Below are 20,722 nucleotides of genomic sequence, written 5' to 3'. Positions count from 1 at the left end.
TACACAAGATGTGTGAAAAATCAAGATAAAAAAATAGGATTCAAAATTTAAATAATCTCGGAGCCTCAATAATCACTGTGTATTGCTAATTAAAATATGTAGACCAGGTAATTGCTAAATAACAAAGTCATTTTCACAAAATTACAATTTTATTCTTTCAAGCAAAAATTAAAAAGTTTTATGCGTTTTATGGCCATTGTAGCGTCCCGTTGTAAGGAGTGTGAAAAATGTCCAATTTTGATAAAATAAGAGAATTTCAACACTTAATATATCAACAGATTTCAAAGATTTACAAAAAAAAAAAATGGCATTTAGTTTTAGATAGTTTTTGTTTGTTCATTCTAATAGTTTTTGTACGTCTTTATATATTGATGGTTTTAGTTATTTAATTGATCGGTCTATTTACATTATGACAGGGATGGTGAACATTTTTAGGAGGGACTGGTTTAAGCAATCTCTGCGTAAAATTCACCACTCTGTCTACGTAGGCAACGTTTAAACGTCCACATTTCTTCAATTCTTCCATAATATGTTTTTTGTTGCTAATGATCTCTGTAAATACCTAGACGTCTTTATGCCTTTTTTTAAAGAAATGTTTTCGTTTTTATGATTTACCCGAAAATATCAATTTTGGGGGACATTTAAACGATTTGCATATAATTAGAAATCACCAACCAAGTTGGGGTAGAGTGTGATATCCGTGAGTCCGTGCCACCGGCCACAGGACTACAACCCGATTCATTAATATTTCGCAACATCACAGAATTATTTTTTTTACCGTTTCGGTTTGCGCTTGCAATTCTCTACCTACGGCTCGTTGTATTGCTGTAAACTATAGCTAACTTCGTGATTGATAATCATTGAATAGTTTTGGTCCGTATAGGCGATTTTAAAAGCGGGTGGTGTATTATTATTTTTCTGAAATCCTTACTAATATTATAATATAAAATTGCGTAAGTGTTTTTGTCTGTTTATTTGTGTTTCTTTCACGTCGGAATGAAGCAACCGATCAAAGTGATTTTTTCATAGGGATAGACGGAGAACTGATAAATGTCACAAGCTACTTTTTATCTCGAAAAAATATCACTCCCTCGGGAAAATTCTTAGTGGAAAAATGATTTAATATTAAAACAGAATGACATATACTAACGAACAGTCGTTTTTTATCGTAGAAATATTTGGAGGACCGGCGGTCGATACAGGCTACTTTTCATACCCAAAAAATGTATCATTCCATCGGGAAAATTCTTTTTGCCAAACGACAAAACAAATTAATTTACCAATTTATTGATATACCGTGTAGCGAATTTTTTTTTTTTAATATTTCAAAAAGACAGATTGATATGGCGTTTGGTCTTTTCTGCCTACTCCTACGAGGATAAGGGGTGATGGTTAGTTGTTGTTGTATTTCCATCTCATTGTGCGATTTTCTTACAACACTGTACTTTGGAAAGAAGGGCGAGGGATGCATAGAATTTTTATGGAGCGTAATAAAATGATTTCCGTGTTCACAAGCCCTCACGCTGAGCTGTTCCAACTCAACATGACACGACCCTTAACGTTTATGGAACCACCGTTTATCATTATTACTCGCCATTTTTAATAAACACAACAAACGATACGATTATACGTAATTTGAATAATAGGTTGACTAAATTACCTACCAATTTTCCCTAAATAACAAATAGTAATAAAGAAGAAGTTTTCATGTCGTTGTCGTCAAGGAAAATCAATTAGGTCGATGGTAACGGTTAGCGGTTGATTTCATGAAATTACATGTGTGATTAAGCTTCTTAGATTTTTACGACCGTTCAGATGATGCGTTTAAAATTATCCGAGTACCCAGTCATAAAGAAATCACTTGGCAAAAGAAAATAATTACCTATGCCTGCACAAACTTATAAACGATTTTATTATAAAATTTCTTGGTGTTTAATAAACCGCTTTTAATATGTATTTAATATCATACTCGCTGGGTTTTAGGTGAAAAACCTAAAAAAAATAATCAAGATTACACTTCGTAGTGTAAAGGTTGTTGCATTCGCCTACCATACTTAAGGTCCTAGGTTCGATTCCTGGCATGGTCAACGTGAAATTTTTGTTTTAAATGTAATTTTACACTGCAATATTCCATAGTTCCTGAACTGGCCCTGAGATGTACGGCTGTTATCACCTTGCCTTCACGTAACACTTGAACGAGATACGCTGCATTTGGTGTTCCATGGCCCTATGCACCATTAGGTGCGAATAGGGCGGATAGGAATTATTGGTAGATCACATAGACAGTAAAAAGTAGAACTCAGGTCTAATCAAGTAGGCTACCCTTGCTATCATGAATGACATGAAAGAGTTAGTTTGTTATAACATACCAAAAATATATTATAAAAATTGATTTCCCAATGAAAATATTATTTTTTTTGTGTAGGCAAGTACTGATTCGGGTAATTTATTTATTTTATTTATTTATTTTATTTTATTTGGGATTTTCACAGCTATTACATAAACAAAATAAGAAGAAAAATCTAAACAATGTTAAAGCCAATTAAAAAAATCCACTGTAAATATAATGACACATAATATATAAGAAAAGAAGTTTAGTAATTGTATTTGTGTGACGTTTGTATGCATGTGTATGTGAATGTGTGTATGCGTGAATGAATGAGGGAGAGGATACATGTGCGTGTGGGAATGAATGAGGAAGAGGGTGCGTGTGTGTGGGTGCGTAAGTATAAAAAAATAATTGTTTAAAACTAGTAAATTGTATTAAAAATGGTACAATAAAGAGCTTGGTAAAAAGTTAGAAACCTTTTTGTTAAAATTCAAATGACGAAATGATATAAATTGTATTTTTATTTTTTTTAAAGTATGTTAAATTTCAAAACCGTATTCTGAAAAAAAGAAAAAAGCATTTTATTTTAAAATTTAACTGATACACATCGAATGAATAATGTGCGACAAGTCCTATACAATACGGTAGGTAACCACTATTATTATCGTTCAATGAAAGAAGAAGAATACAAAATCACAGTCAACTGTCAAACTGGATGTCAAAATTTGTAAATACAAAATACATGCTCATGAGTATTGTCAATAATTGTCACCTGAAAGTTGTATTTTTCCATATTATTTTCATCGAAAACTAAGTAAATTTATTGTTAAGTATTTTTATCTCTTTTTTGTCTCAGCTGATAAGAAAGAATCTGATAAGAAAATGTGTATCACATTATTATATTAACTAATCTTAGTCAAGCACAGTGATTAGTACGGTCTAGACTAGACTGTTTTAGTGTCTTCTGAGCACAACGACCAACAAGTCGACAATTTCAATAGCCGTGCAAAAACAGCTGTACATTAAACGAAGAAATTTTCTGATTAATGGCTGCCCCCACCAGTAAGGAACCCGTTGAGGTTCTATTCAGCGGACTTTCTTCCCAGAATGACCCTCTAATCCGCCACCTGTTCGAAGAGTCAGCAGCTCTGGATGTCTATGACAAATCCTGCATCAACCTGGCTGCTGGCTGTCCTGGACCAGACCTCCTGAAGACTATACCTCCCATGTTCCGAAAAGCCACACTACACAGAATGGTTAGAATTAACTCTTATATTTATTGAATATTTTGTTAAGCGGCTTTAGCTGGCGCACCTAATGATGTTAAATTAAATTTACACGCGTAATAGATGGGATTTCAATTTGTAGATATTGCCATCTTTGCTTTTATTCCCTAATGGACCTTCATCATTAAAAAATGACATGCTTCGCAGAAAACTGCTGTCTTGTGTAATAAAGAAATCCCTTTTACACTTTAAAGGTGCGAAATAAGCAAACAAAGGCGTAAATGCTGCCATATACAAATATATTAAAACATATCCTACTGAGGATGGAATGACTGAGAAAGATATTGAAAGGAGGGTGAGTGCCGGAAACAGAGTAAACGGTGCGCTTAAATCAACCTTGGCAAATGAATGTTTGTCGCAAGAGACAAAATTAGCCGTTCACAATGGAGTCCTGGTCCCAAACCTGATGTATGAGAGAGAAGTATTGACTTGCAAAAACAGGGATTAAAGCAGGCTGAATGCTGTTGAAATGCGATCTCTCAGGCGAATTAGTGGTAAAACTATTTACGATAGATGCACAAATGTTATGATCCTTACATTATAACAGGCGCCGTGGCGCAGTTGGTTAGACGGCTAACTGTGAAACTGGCGTCGCAGGTTCGATTCCCGCCAGTTGCAAGGAAGAAATCCAAGAAAGATTTTTTTCTCAATTGGTCTGGGTGATGTGGTGTATTTTTCACAGCTTCCTTCCATATCCTTACTTTCCTACCTGCTGACAAGCTTCTGAAATAGAGGCTTAGCGGGTCATTCCTTTAAAAAAAAAAAAAAAATTGAGGCTGAGATAAGCATTATCGACAAAATCAAAAAAGGAGCTCTGCGTCGGTTTGGACATGTAAAGCGAATGGACAGGGAAAGAACGGCTAAAAATATTTACAATGCGAATGTTGATGCTTGCAAAAATAGAGAAAGACCGAAAAAGACATTGCATGACCAAATCCAACAAATACTTGAAGATGGACATGTTAAAAGTCGGAATAATCGGCACACGTGCATGAAAAGAAGTATGAATGTAGAGGAAACGAGATCTGTATGCAAAGATAGAGTGATGTGGCGTTCTATCCTCTCTGCCTACCCTCACGGTGAAACATCGTGATGGTTTGTTTCTGCTGTTTGTTTGTATCCGCTATGAAAAAGATTCAAAGTTTACTAAAAACAAAATATTACTTTGACAAAACGAAATTTGCACTTTGTAGTTTATAAATTTCTGCAGCGTCGAATTCAAAATTTTGCAGTTCTTTAATTATCACTTCCTGTTATAAATCTCTTATGACTTGAAGTTCTAAATTTTTTTTAATACTGCGTAATATTACCACTATTATTTTTGTTTATTATTTTTATTTATTTTATTATTTTTTAAAACTGTATTTTAATAATAACAATATTTATTTTATGTTTATAGGAAGCTGAAGACAATGACAATTATTATCTCTTTCAATATGGCCCTACAGCTGGATTGTGGGGGATGCGAGATGCCCTCTCTAAGTTCCTTTCCAAACAATATGGCCAAACTGTTAACAGGTATAATCAATTAATTAGTTTTTATATTTGAGTACTTATCAATCTAAAAATTAAAATAAAATTACTTTGCCTTTTATGCATCATTTTAATTTTGAATTTATAAGCCAACTATTTTCGGCAACACATTTTATTTATTTATTTTATTTTTATTTAATGCACAAAATACACAATTTTACATAGACACAATTATATGTTTTTTATGTCCCGACTTGTTAGAAAATTCCGTGTTAAGTCGGGACTCTTCGATATATAAATCAAAAATATGTGTTGACATATTAAAACAATATACAGGTAATCAAAAAAAAAAATGCAAAATAATCAAAACAATATACAAAATATACAAAATAATAATAGAAAAATAAAAATAATAAAAATGTATAATACATGTCGAAAATGGAATCAAAAGTTATATAATAATACGTATGACAGTGACATACACATATACGATATACGTATATGGATAATAATGAAAACAGCAGCGATGTTATGCATTTATTCCCGAAGCAATCTTATACAGTGGTCTCTACCCCTCGATACAATCCAGTTATGGATCTTCATCTTAAATATAGACGTTGTTTTGGAGAACTTAATATGTTCATCCAAGACGTTGAACACTCTTGGAGCTATATATGAAAAGTGCATTGCCTTCATAAAGGTTAATTACAAATTAACATGATACACTAAAACTCTGAAACTTACTTAAACATGTACTACGAAGTTAATTGCTTTGACAAAAATTTGCACTGGCCGCCAGCGCTCTATTTTATTTGTTATTATAACATCTCCTTTATGTTTGTATTTCCTAATATCGATCCGGATATTTGGCAATCCGGATGACTGGAGTTCAGATAAACGGAATTCTACTGTATATATCATAAAATGTACACAGTGAGGGGTGAGCGGTGAAGCTAAGAGAGGAGAAAACTTAAATAAAAAACAAAGTAATTTTTGAATATATTGATCAATAATGTTCCATAACGTTAGTGCTTCAGACATATTTAAATCAAATAATTAGACTGTCGTACAAGATCCACTGTTTCTATTAACATAATATGCCATGAAGACATTATTTTCTATGCAATAATGTAAAGACACTTTCCTTTATGATGATGTCTATCTATTGGCGGCCTCCGTAGTGTAGTGGTCAAGACTCTTGACTTACGCACGGAAGGTTCCGGGTTCGATTCCCGGTGAGAACACAAAAATTAAAATGTGATTTTTCTCAAGCCTGGATGCTCTGTGATGTAATTCACCACTGTAAACTGTTGTGGTGCAAAAAAAAAATGTAAAATGTAATGTAAAATCAAATTTGTTATAACAACTTCCGACCTTTATTTTAATTACCTTTTCAAATATATTTTTTTAGTGTTTTTTAATATTTCATATGCAATGTTTTCTGCAGATCTGATCTGGTGTTGACGTGTGGAGCTAGTCATGGTCTACACCTTATAGTCAGTATACTCCTGGCTCCCGGAGCTGTTATCTTCGTTGAAGAGTATACATACATGATTGCTTTAAGGACTTTCCACGCTTTCCCGTCACATAAAATCATTAAAGGTAATTTCAATTTTACATTAGAAAATAAAATCTTAATTCATACATAATATAAAAATAATAAAAAAGTCAGTAAAATTAGGTATACATAAAAATTACGCATAGGTACACATATTATCTTGAAAATATATTTAAAAAGCAAGAGAATCTTGTATTGAAAAAGTCCCTCAGAGACGTGAAAAATATCAATGTCCAAAGTAACATTATGTATCTGAAAACATAAAAGCTAATGCTCCGTATAATTTCAGGGTTGACAATATTCCACAATAATCTAAAGAAATGCGTAGTCAGATAAATCCCTTCTGGTCTTTAAACTGTTGAAACTGAGCATACCCTGGAGAAGCTCAGTGAAATAGTCATTGATGGTATACGCACTCCCTCATGTAGAGAAATCAAAGAAATTTCTTCTGAACCCTCTTCATCATAAGAGAGTTCTTCAACTCACACGGTCCCCAAATCATCAAGCCATTACTAATGTTTACACATTGTACTCTTTCTGTGTTCAGACGGATAAAATAATACAGTTCTGTGTTTAAATAATCAGAATTCTGGACCCGTGTTTTTAATTAGAAAATATTTGAAGTACAAAATTAATTTAAGAGTCCTCTTCACTAGGAAAACCTGTTCTATGGAGGTACTTTTAATGTCACTGTAATGTCAATACTTATGATTCACACTATGCAGTATAATTTATTTTTTTGCAGTTCCTATGACTCCCGATGGAGTGGATGTAGAAAAATTAGACTGGATTGTCAAGGAAGCGAAAAAGACAAACGATTGTAAGACTTCTCCCCAAAAACCTTTTTGGGCCATGTTTTACACCATTCCCAACTTCCACAATCCGACCGGTACTCTACTGCCACCTGGTGAGATTCAACATTTTCATTTTATTTGTGTTCAGTGACATCTGTGATTTTTGCTAATAACTTCTTCAAAAGTTGTATACCAAATCTGTATCATAATTAGGTAGGTAAATGGTGTGTACATTAACATAACAGCGAATATGAAAATGTGAAAGACCAGACAGATGAGTTTCTTCTTCTTCTTCACCTATAAGCTCCCACCATTCTGGAAAGCTGTTATTGTGACGATCGTGGGAAGAGGCGAGCATGCTAGCTAGCGATAGGGTCTCTTGGGCCCCGATTACCATGGGAAGTTAACAAGAGTTATCTTCGACTGCCTATAAAGAAAAATCGATATTCGTGTACGAAAATGAGTATATTTGCATGAACATCTAAAGTATCTTCATCGGTAACCTATAATTGAACATGTTTAAAAGAAAAAAATGTATACATATTCTGCTTTTCATACAGAAAACTTAATTTTACTTTTTAGATAAAATTAAAGATTAATGTTAACTTCCCATTGTAATCGGGGCCCTGGAGGCGTCTGGTGATGTCTACATGTTCCAGTCTACTATTCTTTTTTTTTAGCTTATTTAATACAATTTAAAAATATTTATAAAATCTCCTTTAAACATTAATTTGACTGGGTTTTGGTCCCACAGCTAGTGTCGCGGACTCACGAATCAGAGGTTGGAATCCCACTCCACCACGACTTGATTCCCATTTTCTGATACCAAGCTTTTTACAATTTATAAAAAAAGGCCTCCAAAATTGAAATATTTTTGGGTGTGTAGAAAATATTTATTTGGTATAAAATAATTATTTGATATCTCAAAATAACGTATTTGTAATTTGGCATTGTCTCCACAATATTTATGCTGTTACTAGAATTGCTTTGTACGAATATGTGATTAATAAAAAAATGGACATGGGTGCATGAGAAGGTGGAAGAATGTAGAGGATGAATGAAGAGAATGAAGAGGTTTTTATGCGAAGACAGGGATGTGGCGTTTTGTTCTTTTTGTCTACCTCTACGTGAAAACAGCGTGATGATCTTGTTTATACCTAAATCTCTTTTATTTTGACCAGTCATTAATAAAAACTTTATTATAGTTGTTGAGATATTTTTATTTATGGCTATTGTTTCCTTAAAATCTATGCTCAATAATTTTAATTAATTTATGCCTTGTATCAATATTATTTAAATTACTAGCCGATCCTATAATGTTTGAATTATTGAGTAACATTATAAATTTAAACACAATTTTGCATTCTGTAAATAACGTCTCCCATAATTGGATACAAGATGTCTGTTCCCTTCCTTATATGACCGTATAGGCAACAGTGACAACTCTACGTAGGTGGTTCAGTATGCTATACCTCTATATGCATGGGTCCTCGCCCACGCGTCACTAAATCTTCTCTTTGTTAATTTTTTCCTGATCTTAATATTACTCTAAGCCGATATGATAATGTCTCCATACCTTCCTATGTGCTTAGATACCTTCCTACCTGAATACACCCACGTGCTCCCACTTGGAACAGAAAACAATAATAATTTTGTTACCAAAACTCATTTGATTTAATGATATAATGTCGTGACAATGAAATACCTTTGGATTTGTGATGCAATAATAATAATTGGCTAATATTTACAACGCCATTTTTGTGAACAATCACCCGAAGGGTGCTTACAATAAGGAAGTTCAGTGCTACGGGAAATCGGATATAAAAAATGTTTGAAAACAGTAAATTATGTGAGGTAAAAATTAGAACATTTAATAGTACAGCGAAGTTTCTCAAAAATTAATGGAAAATGGTTTTGATAAAATTGAACTACTTTGAACTACATCCCAAGTTCTTTCGAACCATCGCTGATAGAGTATTGTGATAGATAGAAATAAAATAAAAATATTTTTAAAAAATCATGGGATAATTTTTTTTATTTTTTTTTATTTGGCTTATATTGATATTCTTTTAACAATTAAATAAATAAAAAAACCACTGTACTTTCTCATTGTGTACTTATACTTATATTAAAACTTACATTTTAACTAAACTAACGCCACATGTCAAACTTGATATCTTACTTAAAGGTACAATGAATAGATATAGCACGATTTCAGTTGAGATCTGAACTGTCGGTGATTCGCAAGTGTGAAAGCAATTAGTATCAGGCAAAAATATAAAAACTTTCCAAAAAGTAATTTTAAAAAAATATATATATAATTTCAAAATGGAGTAAATCTTTAATTTCTCGGACTAGCATCCCTTACGCAAACCCTTTACCCCTCCCCGACAAGAAAAAATGCGATAAAAACGTATTTGACCAACAAAGCGATACGCACCAGACACACACAAAAGGAAGCGGCTGGGTAGGAGAGGGGTAGGGGCTTATGGAGGGACTGCTTGTCCGAGAAATTAAAGATTGACTACATTTTGAGATTACAATATTTATTTATTTTTTTGTTTAAATGACTTTTTGGAAAAGTTTTATTAGGTTTTTTTTAAAACTTACCATGAGGAATGTTCCTCTGAAGTTTCGCTGTCTGGCCCTGAAACACCGTGTATGTACATTGTTATTATTATAGCACACATAAGAATATGTTTGTGTGCCCTTTTTCAAGATTCAAAGTAAAATAAAAAAATAATTATTATAATAAATAAATTATCCAGATCATTATCAGGAAATAAAAATAAAGTAGAAGTTTTTAATTTAATTTTAATTGTGGAACAACCTTGCTAGACATGTTTAAATAAGTTTTTAATGTGATTCCAATTCCCTATATTATTTCAAAAGCAATAAAACCTGTCACTCATTAATCCGGATAATTGGAGTTTTACTGTACTTGTGATATATGTATTATTTATTGAATTCCAATTTGACTACTATGGTCTTACAAGGCAATGCGGTTCATTAAAAGTTAAAAGAGGTTCTTCTAATAGACTGATATCAAGAATTTCTTAGAATAAGGAATTTGAAAGTCTTGGCATTTGATTTTTTTAAATTTATGTATTTTTGTTTTAGAAAGTTGTAGAAAACTTGTGAAGACTGCTAAGGAGCAAGGAATACTGGTTGTGTGCGATGATGTATACAACCTGCTGTTCTACGGAGAAGGGAATCCACCTCCTCGAGTATTCTCCTACGATGACCAGCTGAGCTCCGACTGTTCCGGAGGGAATGTTATATCCAACGGTTCCTTCAGCAAGATCATGGCTCCCGGCATCAGGGTTGGATGGATGGAAATGGCTCCAAACTTGGTGAAATTATTCCGACAATCGTAAGTATTTCAAATAACATATTCAAATGAGGAAGTTCTGTGGTTTTTTATATATTTTTTTATTTACTAATGGACTATCACACTAAGCCAAAAAAATTCAATATTTTTATGTATCGTATTATCAGTGCTATGAAATTACTCCACCTGTGACGTCACAAGTTCTAGTCGTAGAGTTCTGCTGATTGGAGAGTTGGCTTGTGACGTAGTTCATTTTTATTAAAACCATTTTTTTCGTACATTTTTGAGAAACTTCGCTGTACAACTAAATGCTCTAATTTTTACTGCATGTAAGAATTTTTTTTTGTATCCGTGTTCCCGTAGCACTGAACTTTCTCATCATCAGTCAATGTCCGATAACAAGAATGTGCAGATTATATAAAAAAAAATGAAAAGACGGAGATTGTCATTTTTTATTCAAATGGTTTTGGCATAGAATTAAGAATAGTCCAGAAGGAGCGTAGAATCATATTTGAATACATCAGACTGTGTCCAATAATTCCCCCACTCCGGCTTACTTTCGCCGCGCGTATTCGTGAAGTCACCGGGTAATGTTGCTTGATGGGAAAAAAATCATAACACAAATGTAAGATAAAAAAAAGTAATTTGTTAATTTATCTAAAATTTTATTGTGCACGCGGAAACATTAATGGACACAACAGAGTAGATAATTAAAGGGTAATTTAATAAGAGTAATAGAAATAATGAACTTTGAACTTAAAATATAAAACAGATTTTATTTGACATAAAACTGATATTTTTATATCATGTTAAATAATATTTGATGTCTTAAAGATATTGTCGTTCAAATGTCCCCCACGGCGTTGTTTAATCCAAGGTCTAATTTTCATTAGTTCTTTTATTAGATGAGCAAAGGGGGGTGAAAAAAAATCTACCCTGGCAACACTAACGAAATTTCCATTTTGTTTCTTCGACAATCTGACAGATGGAAAAATAATTCAATTTTTAAGTAATGCATTTGTTATATACACATTCATTTGCAAATTACAGATGAAATGTGATTGCATCCTGTTTCTTTAAGATCCTAGCAGTATTTCTAAACTTAAATAGGACACAACACGGCATAGTTGAATTCAAATCAGGAGTTGCGTACTGAGCGACGTCTACAATGAAACTAATTGGTCAAAACGTAAACCTACAAATTTATGAGTAGTTGAGTCGCCTTCTGTTTGATGTGCGTTTGCGGTTTCTGGACTATTCTCAATTCTATGGGTTTTGGTTTAAGAAATGTATGTATACAAGATGCATTTTTATACCCTTATAATTTGTGTTTTCAACACACATATTATTGTTTTTTCATTAAAAAATTTGTTCTTAAAAATGCGTATTTTATTAGTGCTTGCATATACAGTAAAACCCTTGTTTTACGTTTTTCTAGGGAGCAACAAAAAAAGTGTAAAACTGAGGAAAACTCTGAAGTGAGGAAATGAAAAATGTATGGAAAAAATTAAATTACAAATAAATATAATTATTGTACAATACTATATTAAATATACTGCAGAAAAATTGTAAGAACTGACATAATTGGGGATTATTCATATTTACCAATGATTTAATTAAAAATATTTTGTATTTTTTCAAGCAATACTACAATGTGTTGTTTTTTATTGAATTTAAAAAAAACATGTTTAAATAATTTTATGTGGGTACTTAACCTAAAAAACACGAAAATAACCATTTCAATTTGCATAAAATGCATACAAAGATTTTCTCCCTAAATATTGGGAAATTTTATTTATATGGTATCACTTATTTTAATATGGCACTACAGAATTTCGTATGTCATTTACATCGCGGCAAAACTGTTTCACACTTTTATGACAACTGTTTAAACAATCTTTTTTCCAAACTTACTGCATCGTAATTTATTGATGTAAAGACTTTATGCTTCCTTAACATGCGTCAACTGCATGTCACTATTTAGTAAAATGACAAAATTAGACACTTAAATAAAATGGTCAATTACACGCGCCTACTTTGAATTTAGTTTGATACAATAATTTACACATTTTTTTATTTACCTCGATTTTATTCTCCATTCACGCGGCGGCGCGCGGCTCGTTGTCTTTTGACAGATCGAACGAGTTTTGAAAAATTTTCAACGCAAAACCGAAACGAAAACGAAAAACGTAAAAAACGTTTATTGGGGGAATATTTTAATTATATATGCATAGAAAAAAATGTAACCTAAATATTTCGGTGTAAAAAGCGGGAAAACGTAAAATCGAGAAACGTGAAAACGAGGTTTTACTGTAATTGGTGAAAAGTATTTAATGTCTTTGTTTATGTGAATATTTCTGTTTTTCATCTTATTTTTCATTGTTTTCAAACCTAATTCATAAATTCATTTATCTTGCAGTGGATTCCTGCAAAGTGGGGGAAGTGTGAACAATGTTATGTTCGGTCTCCTACAAAGCATCATCGAGCTAGGATTAGCCGAGAAACATCTTCTGTGGTATAAGGACATATACAAGGTTAGTCATATTTCTGTATATCAGATTGTGTTTAGTTTCATGTTTATTTTTTCTAACCAGACCTGGGCCCCGATTACAGTGGGAAGTTAACATTTATCTTCGATTTTATCTACAAAGTAAAATTAAGTTTTCTTTATGAAAAGCAGAATATGCATACAATTTTTTCTTCTAAACATGTTCAATTATAGGTTACCGACAAAGATACTTTAAATTTTCATGCAAATATACTCATTTTTATACACAAATATCGGTTTAATATCACGTCAGCGTTCACGTAATACGTATAGAATAACAGGCTATTAAAATACTGGCCAAAAACTTACTTTTGGTATTTTTTCCGTCCAGATGTCGTATACACACAACCACTCCCTGTAGACTGCTTTTGCCGACTCCATCAAGTGGCACGTTAAAAAAACAATAAATGCGCGATGTTCCCAGTTCGCCATCGGTCATAGATTTCTCGATATTGCCATTGTTTCAACTCTCCTCGGTCTCCCCTAATAAAAATGTAACAAATGTAAACAAAAAACTTGTAAAATAAATCAATTTTTTTGAAATGTACAGGATGTTCTTCAAACCCTGTCACATCCGAAACCACAAAGATCAGTATGGGCATGAAGACATATTAGCATATTAAAAACAATGTTTAGAACGAACACATTTTTTAAAAAGAAAATATAAAAAAAACAAATGGTTGCGTACTTCTGCAGGGGAGAAGTGAGGGGGGGCGCCGCTGCGCGGTTGACGGTATATCAGACTCCCCTCTCCCCCTCCTCGTTTCTTCCCTGCAGAAGTAAGCAACCATTTGTTTTTTTAATATTTTATTTTTGTAAATTTTATTCGTTCTAAAAATTTCTTTTAATATGCCAATACTAGTATGTCTTCTTGATCATGCTGATCATTATGGTTTTGGATGTGACAGGGTTTAAAGAACACCCTGTATTTCAAACTTGGCTTAAAAATATTTTCTAAGGGTGGCTGGAATTCACTCCAAAACAAACAAGTATGAAATCGGAAAAACAAGAATGAAAATACACAATTAATTTTTCTGGGTTATTATGCCGTGTATCGTTCGAACTCTTCCACCACATCCAGATATTCTCATAAAATATTTATTTTGTTTATTTATTCATATAAAGATACATATTTAAAAACGCATCCTTAACTCTATTAGGCCAAGAGCCCTGAATTGAGTTGAGATTCAACATAATAGAAAGTGGAAGCATGCATATTATTAAAGAATACAAAAAAAAACATACATCTGGACAAGATGCTTAACAGTATGTAAATCTATGCAGTCTCCTGCAATGGTCTCTTAGACATACATATATATGTATCAAAGACATTTTTTTTATTTTTTTTTATTTTATTTATTTACAATTTTAAAAAACCCGTTAGGGTTACATTAGAAATTTAATATTGTCTAGTCATTTTATGTCTCGTCGTTAGTTCAGTCATCATGTGCTTTTTCAGATTGGTTTTAAATTTGTCTCCATTAAAAGTTTTCAAGTAGTAAGGTAGGTCGTTGTAGTGTTTAAGTCCATTATGTAGTATTTTTGACTGTCCTGTGTTTGTCTTTGCTTTTTCAATATGATAGTGTTTTTGTTGTCTGGTGTTATATTTATGTATGTCAGCATTTTTGACTAATATTATGTCGTCGTCTTGTATGTTTCCCAGTGTTATTTTGTGCACAATTTTTAAGGTCTCAATTTTAGTCAAGTAGTTTATGTCTATATATATTACAAAAAAAATGTATCGCAAACTCTATGAGGCCGTGTTACATGTAACATAATAAATAAAACTAAAGCCATTTCAACCAGTACTACCATACAGGAAACCAGAACAGATTTGGGTGATTGATATTAAAAAAAATAATAGAAAAAAAAGTCTTCAATGAGTCTGGTGCATTTTAAAGAAGCGGAAAAACAATGTTTATGAAGTTATAAAGAAAATAACATTAACATACTAACTACCTAATTGAAAAAAAACTGTTCTGCAGTTTATTCTGTTTACTTTTTCTTCAGAATCGTATGGAAGCCATTTGCTCAAGCCTTAGTGAGCACCTTCCAAATGGATGCACCTTCCAACGAGCAAAGGGTGGTTACTTTGTATGGATCGAAATCCCTGTTGATGGAAGTAAATTCCTGGCTTGGTGTAAGCAGAACAATGGCCCTGGAGCCGTACCAGCCCTTAGGTTCACCCCCGCTGATGAAGGTGCCACCTACTCTCAAACCAAATCCAGTATGAATGCGTTTAGAGTATCTATTGGCTTTCACAACTCGGACACTCTCACGGAAGGGGGAAGAAAAATTGGTTTAATGTTGAAGAAATATCTGGAATCAGAAATGTGAAACGAAAGCAAATAATTAATTATTATGTACCTACATATCTCATATTGATGTAATAGTAGAAATAAAATATATCTTTCAGAAATATTTTTATTATTTATTGACTATTGACTTTTCATTTCTCCCATCACATTGCGGTGTTTAGCTGTTGTTTTTCACAATATCGAAATGGTGTAACTCAGGGCATACGATTAGGACCTTTATTGTTTTATTTTTTATTTTTTAATATGTTGCATTATACATACAGTCCATCTTTGTATGGTAATGTTATCGTTTTTAACATTGTTTTGAGAATTCACCATGATTTTTTTTTAATGTTTCAAAATCCTTTTTACCTACTAATTTAGATGTTTTATTATATTTCTTATGTGTGAATTTTTATCATCAAAAAAGTGCGTCTTAGCGTATGTTTGTTTTTTTTTTCCTTTTTTAAATCTTGGTACCTACCTAAATATAATTAGTTTACTATATTTAAATGTTTCCAATATACCCTTCGAGCAAGTTCACACATTTAAAAAATTTACCTCTCTCAAATTTTAACATTTGAAAACGAGCGAAATTCGATACTAAGAAAATCAACTCTGCAAATATCGGTAAAAAAAACTCTTAGCAAATTTACTAAAATAAAATTCAATTTACTCAAATATCTGTTGAGATTATTTTGAAATGTCGAAAATACCTTTTGAGGAAATATCGATATGTCGACAATATGTTTCGAGCACTTACATATTAATACAAATATTTCTTTTTTTATATATACGCACAATGGGCATTTTTAAGGACATATTTATGCATAGAAAATTATTATAAAGGAATGTAGAAAAAATAATGATACTTCGAAAATAACTTAAGAATAAAACGTGTCATAAGTGTTTTGAGCAAATGATGATATTTCGAAAATACCTTTTGAGGGAATATCGGTATGTCAAAAATAAATTTTGAGTAAATATCGGTATCCCAAAAATACATTTTGTGGAAATATCAATATGTCGAAAATACCTTTTAAGGAAATATCCGTGTCAAAAATACATTTTGTGGAAATTTCAATACGTCGAAAATACCTCTTAAGGAAATATCCATATCAAAAATACATGTTGCGGAAATATCAATATGTCGAAATTACATTTTAAGGAAATATCCGTGTCAAAAATACATTTTGTGGAAATTTCAATACGTCGAAAATACCTCGTAAGGAAATATCCATATCAAAAATACATGTTGCGAAAATATCAATACGTCGAAAATACATTTTAAGGAAATATTGATTTGTCGAAAATACCTTTAGAGGCTTTATCTTAATGTAGAAAATATATTTTGAGCAAACAATGATTTTTCGATAATACCTCTTGAGGAAATATAAATAAGTCAAAAATACCTTTTGCACCAATATCGATTTTTTTAAATCCGTCTGAGAGTATTTAAAAAAATCCCTCAGAAAGTTTTGATATTCATCAATTTTCTTCAAAACACAAATTGCCTGTAATGATTTCAATTTAATATTATTTGTTTCTTTTAAAACTGTAAATCAACGCTTGTTAGGGATATTTTAAAATTTAATAATGAATAGCGAGTGAATAATGAATATTCGAATAATATTATGACTCCTTTCGATTCTCGGGTTACTTTCTTTGGAAATATGACATAGGACAGAATTATATTATAGTTCCCCGGAAATGATACATTACTATCGTGGAAATTCGTCGTACACGACGCCGACGCGATATTGTGGTTAGGGTCCTTATTATGGATTCAGGTGACAAAAATATAACCAACTCGTCAAATGATAACTTTTGTCTTTCTTTGTTTATTTACGTCCAACGGGCATTTTAACACCAGGCGATTAAACTAGTAAATTCAATCAATCACGCATCGAAAATATTCAAAAAAAATCGTTAAGTACCTACATGTGTTTCCGGTTGAAACTTGAGTTTAAACCCGATTAATATATTAAAATATGTAAAAAGCATAACTTATCACCGCCACAAAAACGTCGTGAAACAGCTGATATAATTTATCGATTAAAAATTGCCTCTGGTTCAATTGACTGTCCTGAACTACTTTGCTAACTGTCTATTAATGTTCCTTCCAAAGTACTGAGGAATAACCTTCTTCTTCACATTCCTCTTGTTTCATCTAATTATAGGCAAAATTCGTATTTATGGCGAACTTTTAATAATTTTAATGTATTATCAAAATCATTAAACATTGCGAATCTCTCGAAATAATTTGTAGGTTGTTTTCTTTTCTTTTTGATTTTCATTAGATTACTGCTCATTTTATGTTTGAGCATATTTTTTTACTTACTGTGATGTTACTTGTGAAAACCTGTAATTGGCTAATTTGTATTTTTTTTTTTTTATATTTAAGATAAATATAGCTGTTGGTTATCCAAATAAAGAATTAAACAAATAAATAAAAAAACAGAAAAAGCAAAGAAATTAAAATTAGAATTTAGTATACGTAAGATTGTATTTATAAAAATGGCATGAAGCGGGGTTAAAAAAGCTGGCTGTATGTTTATCCAGAAAGTAAGTTCCATTTCTGTTTCTTGCCATCGCAGTGCTGCGGTGAAAATAATGTTGTAACTCCTTCTTCCTTCTTATGGTTGCTCTCCCCGATGGAGGTTGGAAATCATCGTTGCGATTCTTACTTTGTTGGCAGCTGCTCTGAACAAGGACTGAGTGCTGCAATGGAACCAGTCGCGCAAGTTCTTGAGCCAAGATATGCGCTTTCTACCTCCACTGCGTCTTCCTTCAATCCTTCCCTGTAGAATGACTTGTAAAATTTTATATTTTTCGCCTCTCATCACATGCCCAAAGTACTCAGGTTTTCTTTTCTTTGTGGTCTTTAGTGCCTCTTTGTCTTTTTCCATCCGTCGGAGAACATCATCGTTTCGGACTCTATCCACTCGAGATTTTTAATATCCTCCTGTAGCACCGCGTTACAAAGGCTTCGATCTTTTTTGAAGTGTTTTGGGTTAGTGTCCACGTTTCGACGCCGTAAAAAAGTACTGAGAAGACGTAACATCGAGCAATGCGCATTCGGAGGTCTAAATTAAAGTATCTACTGCAAAGAAGGTCACGCATTGTAACTCCTAAGGTACAACAAAAAGTATGATTTAATAATAATAAAAAAAGTGACCAAAAAACTATGTTCGAATGCCTATTCGTCAAATTTCTCTTCCACCACATTTCCTCTTAAAGCGTTATTTTTATTTGTCACTTGAATTATCTTGCGTAGTAAGGTCCCCGGCGAAGGATTCTATTTATACCCAGCTAACTCATAGTAATGTCCCTTTAGCAACCGAACTTCGAGTTTCTACTATTTTTGATCTCCAGGAAAAGCTTATTTTCCATTTCCGCACATAGTTGTGCATACGGCACTGCGTTGGCAAACCAATTGCAATGAACCCGACCTTTAGTTGTGTCCGGGCGAATAAATGCTGATGCTTTCAGGTACCAAGCTACCTGCCGAGATAAAGAGCTCTACCAGTTTCAAGCGAATAAGCAGACGATCAAAGGCCTCCCTCATCTAAAATCAAAACTTAAAAGTGTAAATTTAGTACTTACAGTTTTATTTTTGTGTTTATTTGTTTTTCTATGATAATTTCTTGTTATTTTTATTAGAAACGCGCCGATAAACTTGTATTTATTATTAGTAAAGTTTAGTGCGATCTAGATTTTATTAATTTTTGTCTAAATATTTGAACATATAAAATTTAATCAAAAATTTAAAAAAAGGTAAAATCCTAAAAAGGGAAATCGAATAGACATAAGACCGCCTCGTTGTGTAGTGGTTGGTGCGTTCGCCTACCATTCTTGAGATCCTTTGTTCGATTCCTGGCAGGATTACCGTGAAATATTAGTTTTCAAAATGTGGTTCAACACTGCAGTGTTCTAATGTTTCTAGACTGGCACCTGAAATAAAAAAAATGTAATCCTTACCTCCCACGTAACAAAAATGATTTAGATACGATCCGATTGGAGTGTCGTTTCAGTGCTCTATGCACCACTGGTTGCTGAGGGAAACGATTATTATAATATACTAGCGGACCCGTCAGACGTTGTCCTGCCCGAACGCTGGCAAAAGACTTTTCATTGATAAGTAGGTAACTAGGTACTTGTTTGTGATTTAATTCCAAAACTACAAATGGTTTATATTCAAATACTGAATTCAAGTAGGTACCTAGGTACTTGTTTATGGTTGAATTCCAAAACATTTATATTTTTTCAAATGTGGCATTCTTTTTTCAAACGTCAAACTCCGGTCTTCTCAACAACGAAGAGGTGTACTTATGTAGGAATAAGATTTTTTTTTAATGTATTGAACATAATATTATATAAGTATTACCAAAAATCCAGTTAAAAAAAATGGGCAGAAATAATAAGGAAAGAATCTGATTGAGATCCACAAAAAACAAATGCTGTTTCTAAACATTCAAAAACAAACTTTTTTTACACTAAAAACCAACATCTTTCCATTTTTTTTGGAAATCCATTCTCCTTGAATGCAACCCTAATAGATCAATGAATAAAACATTTATGCTCCTTACTACTTTTTTACATATTGGATTAAAGATTTTAATATCTACTAACACGCACTGCGCAAAGATCTATATTTCTCTGAAAACCGCACGTAAATCGATTAAGCCGTTTAGAAGAAGTTCAGTGACATCACGCGTACAGAGGAATTATATATATAAAGATAATAATGTATTTTCAAGATGATATCCATATTTTAGTCTTAGTATTTGTTGGATTTGGTCACGCCATGTCTTTCTCGGTTTATTAAAATTGCGTCGTTAATCTTTTTAGCCGTTCTTTCGCTGTTCATTCGCTCTACGTTTCCAAACCATCGCGGCGTCCCTTTCTTGATTTTGTTGATTATATTAACTAATTAATATATCATCTATATTACTCAATGTTTTCTTTGCGTAATAACCAAAAAAATCATTCAATCTGCCGACCGGTTTCAGAACATGACTATTCATTTGTCAGGTCTTAACAATAAACTAACACTAATCATTTTAAATCTTACCAAATAACAAGTACCCAACAGTCCCGTTTAAC

The 20,722-nt window shown here is 32.4% G+C and overlaps 2 protein-coding genes across 2 annotated transcripts in view; both read left to right on the top strand.

The window, feature by feature from the left end:
- The first annotated feature begins 3,030 nt into the window (after positions 1-3,030).
- LOC148285621 (uncharacterized) lies at positions 3,031-15,738 on the top strand. The gene is made up of 7 exons (XM_088243268.1): positions 3,031-3,585; positions 5,015-5,133; positions 6,536-6,690; positions 7,392-7,553; positions 10,561-10,813; positions 13,191-13,305; positions 15,330-15,738. The coding sequence occupies exons 1-7, from the start codon at positions 3,376-3,378 to the stop codon at positions 15,654-15,656; spliced, it is 1,341 nt and encodes a 446-aa protein (XP_088099394.1). The 5' UTR covers positions 3,031-3,375; the 3' UTR covers positions 15,657-15,738.
- Tsp (Thrombospondin) overlaps positions 13,191-20,722 on the top strand; it is a 60,984-nt gene continuing 53,452 nt past the window's right edge. The window contains exon 1 of the mRNA XM_088243175.1: positions 13,191-13,305. The gene's annotated coding sequence lies outside the window, so the exon portion shown is untranslated. The remainder of the gene's footprint in view (positions 13,306-20,722) is intronic.

This window comes from Micrasema longulum, unplaced genomic scaffold (assembly GCF_059751315.1).
Source record: "Micrasema longulum isolate JH-2025_06_02 unplaced genomic scaffold, ASM5975131v1 h1tg000020l, whole genome shotgun sequence".
Lineage (NCBI taxonomy): Eukaryota > Metazoa > Arthropoda > Insecta > Trichoptera > Brachycentridae > Micrasema > Micrasema longulum.
This window is presented reverse-complemented; position numbering and strand designations above follow the sequence as displayed.

What these genes read in the sequence shown, in the direction of transcription:
- LOC148285621 (XM_088243268.1), top strand. Translation starts at nt 3,376, where the DNA reads ATGGCTGCCCCCACCAGTAAGGAACCCGTTGAGGTTCTATTCAGCGGA. An exon ending in GTCACATAAAATCATTAAAG is followed by an intron (nt 6,691 to 7,391) that starts GTAATTTCAATT and finishes ATTTTTTTGCAG; the next exon opens with TTCCTATGACTCCCGATGGA. An exon ending in CGGTACTCTACTGCCACCTG is followed by an intron (nt 7,554 to 10,560) that starts GTGAGATTCAAC and finishes TTTTTGTTTTAG; the next exon opens with AAAGTTGTAGAAAACTTGTG.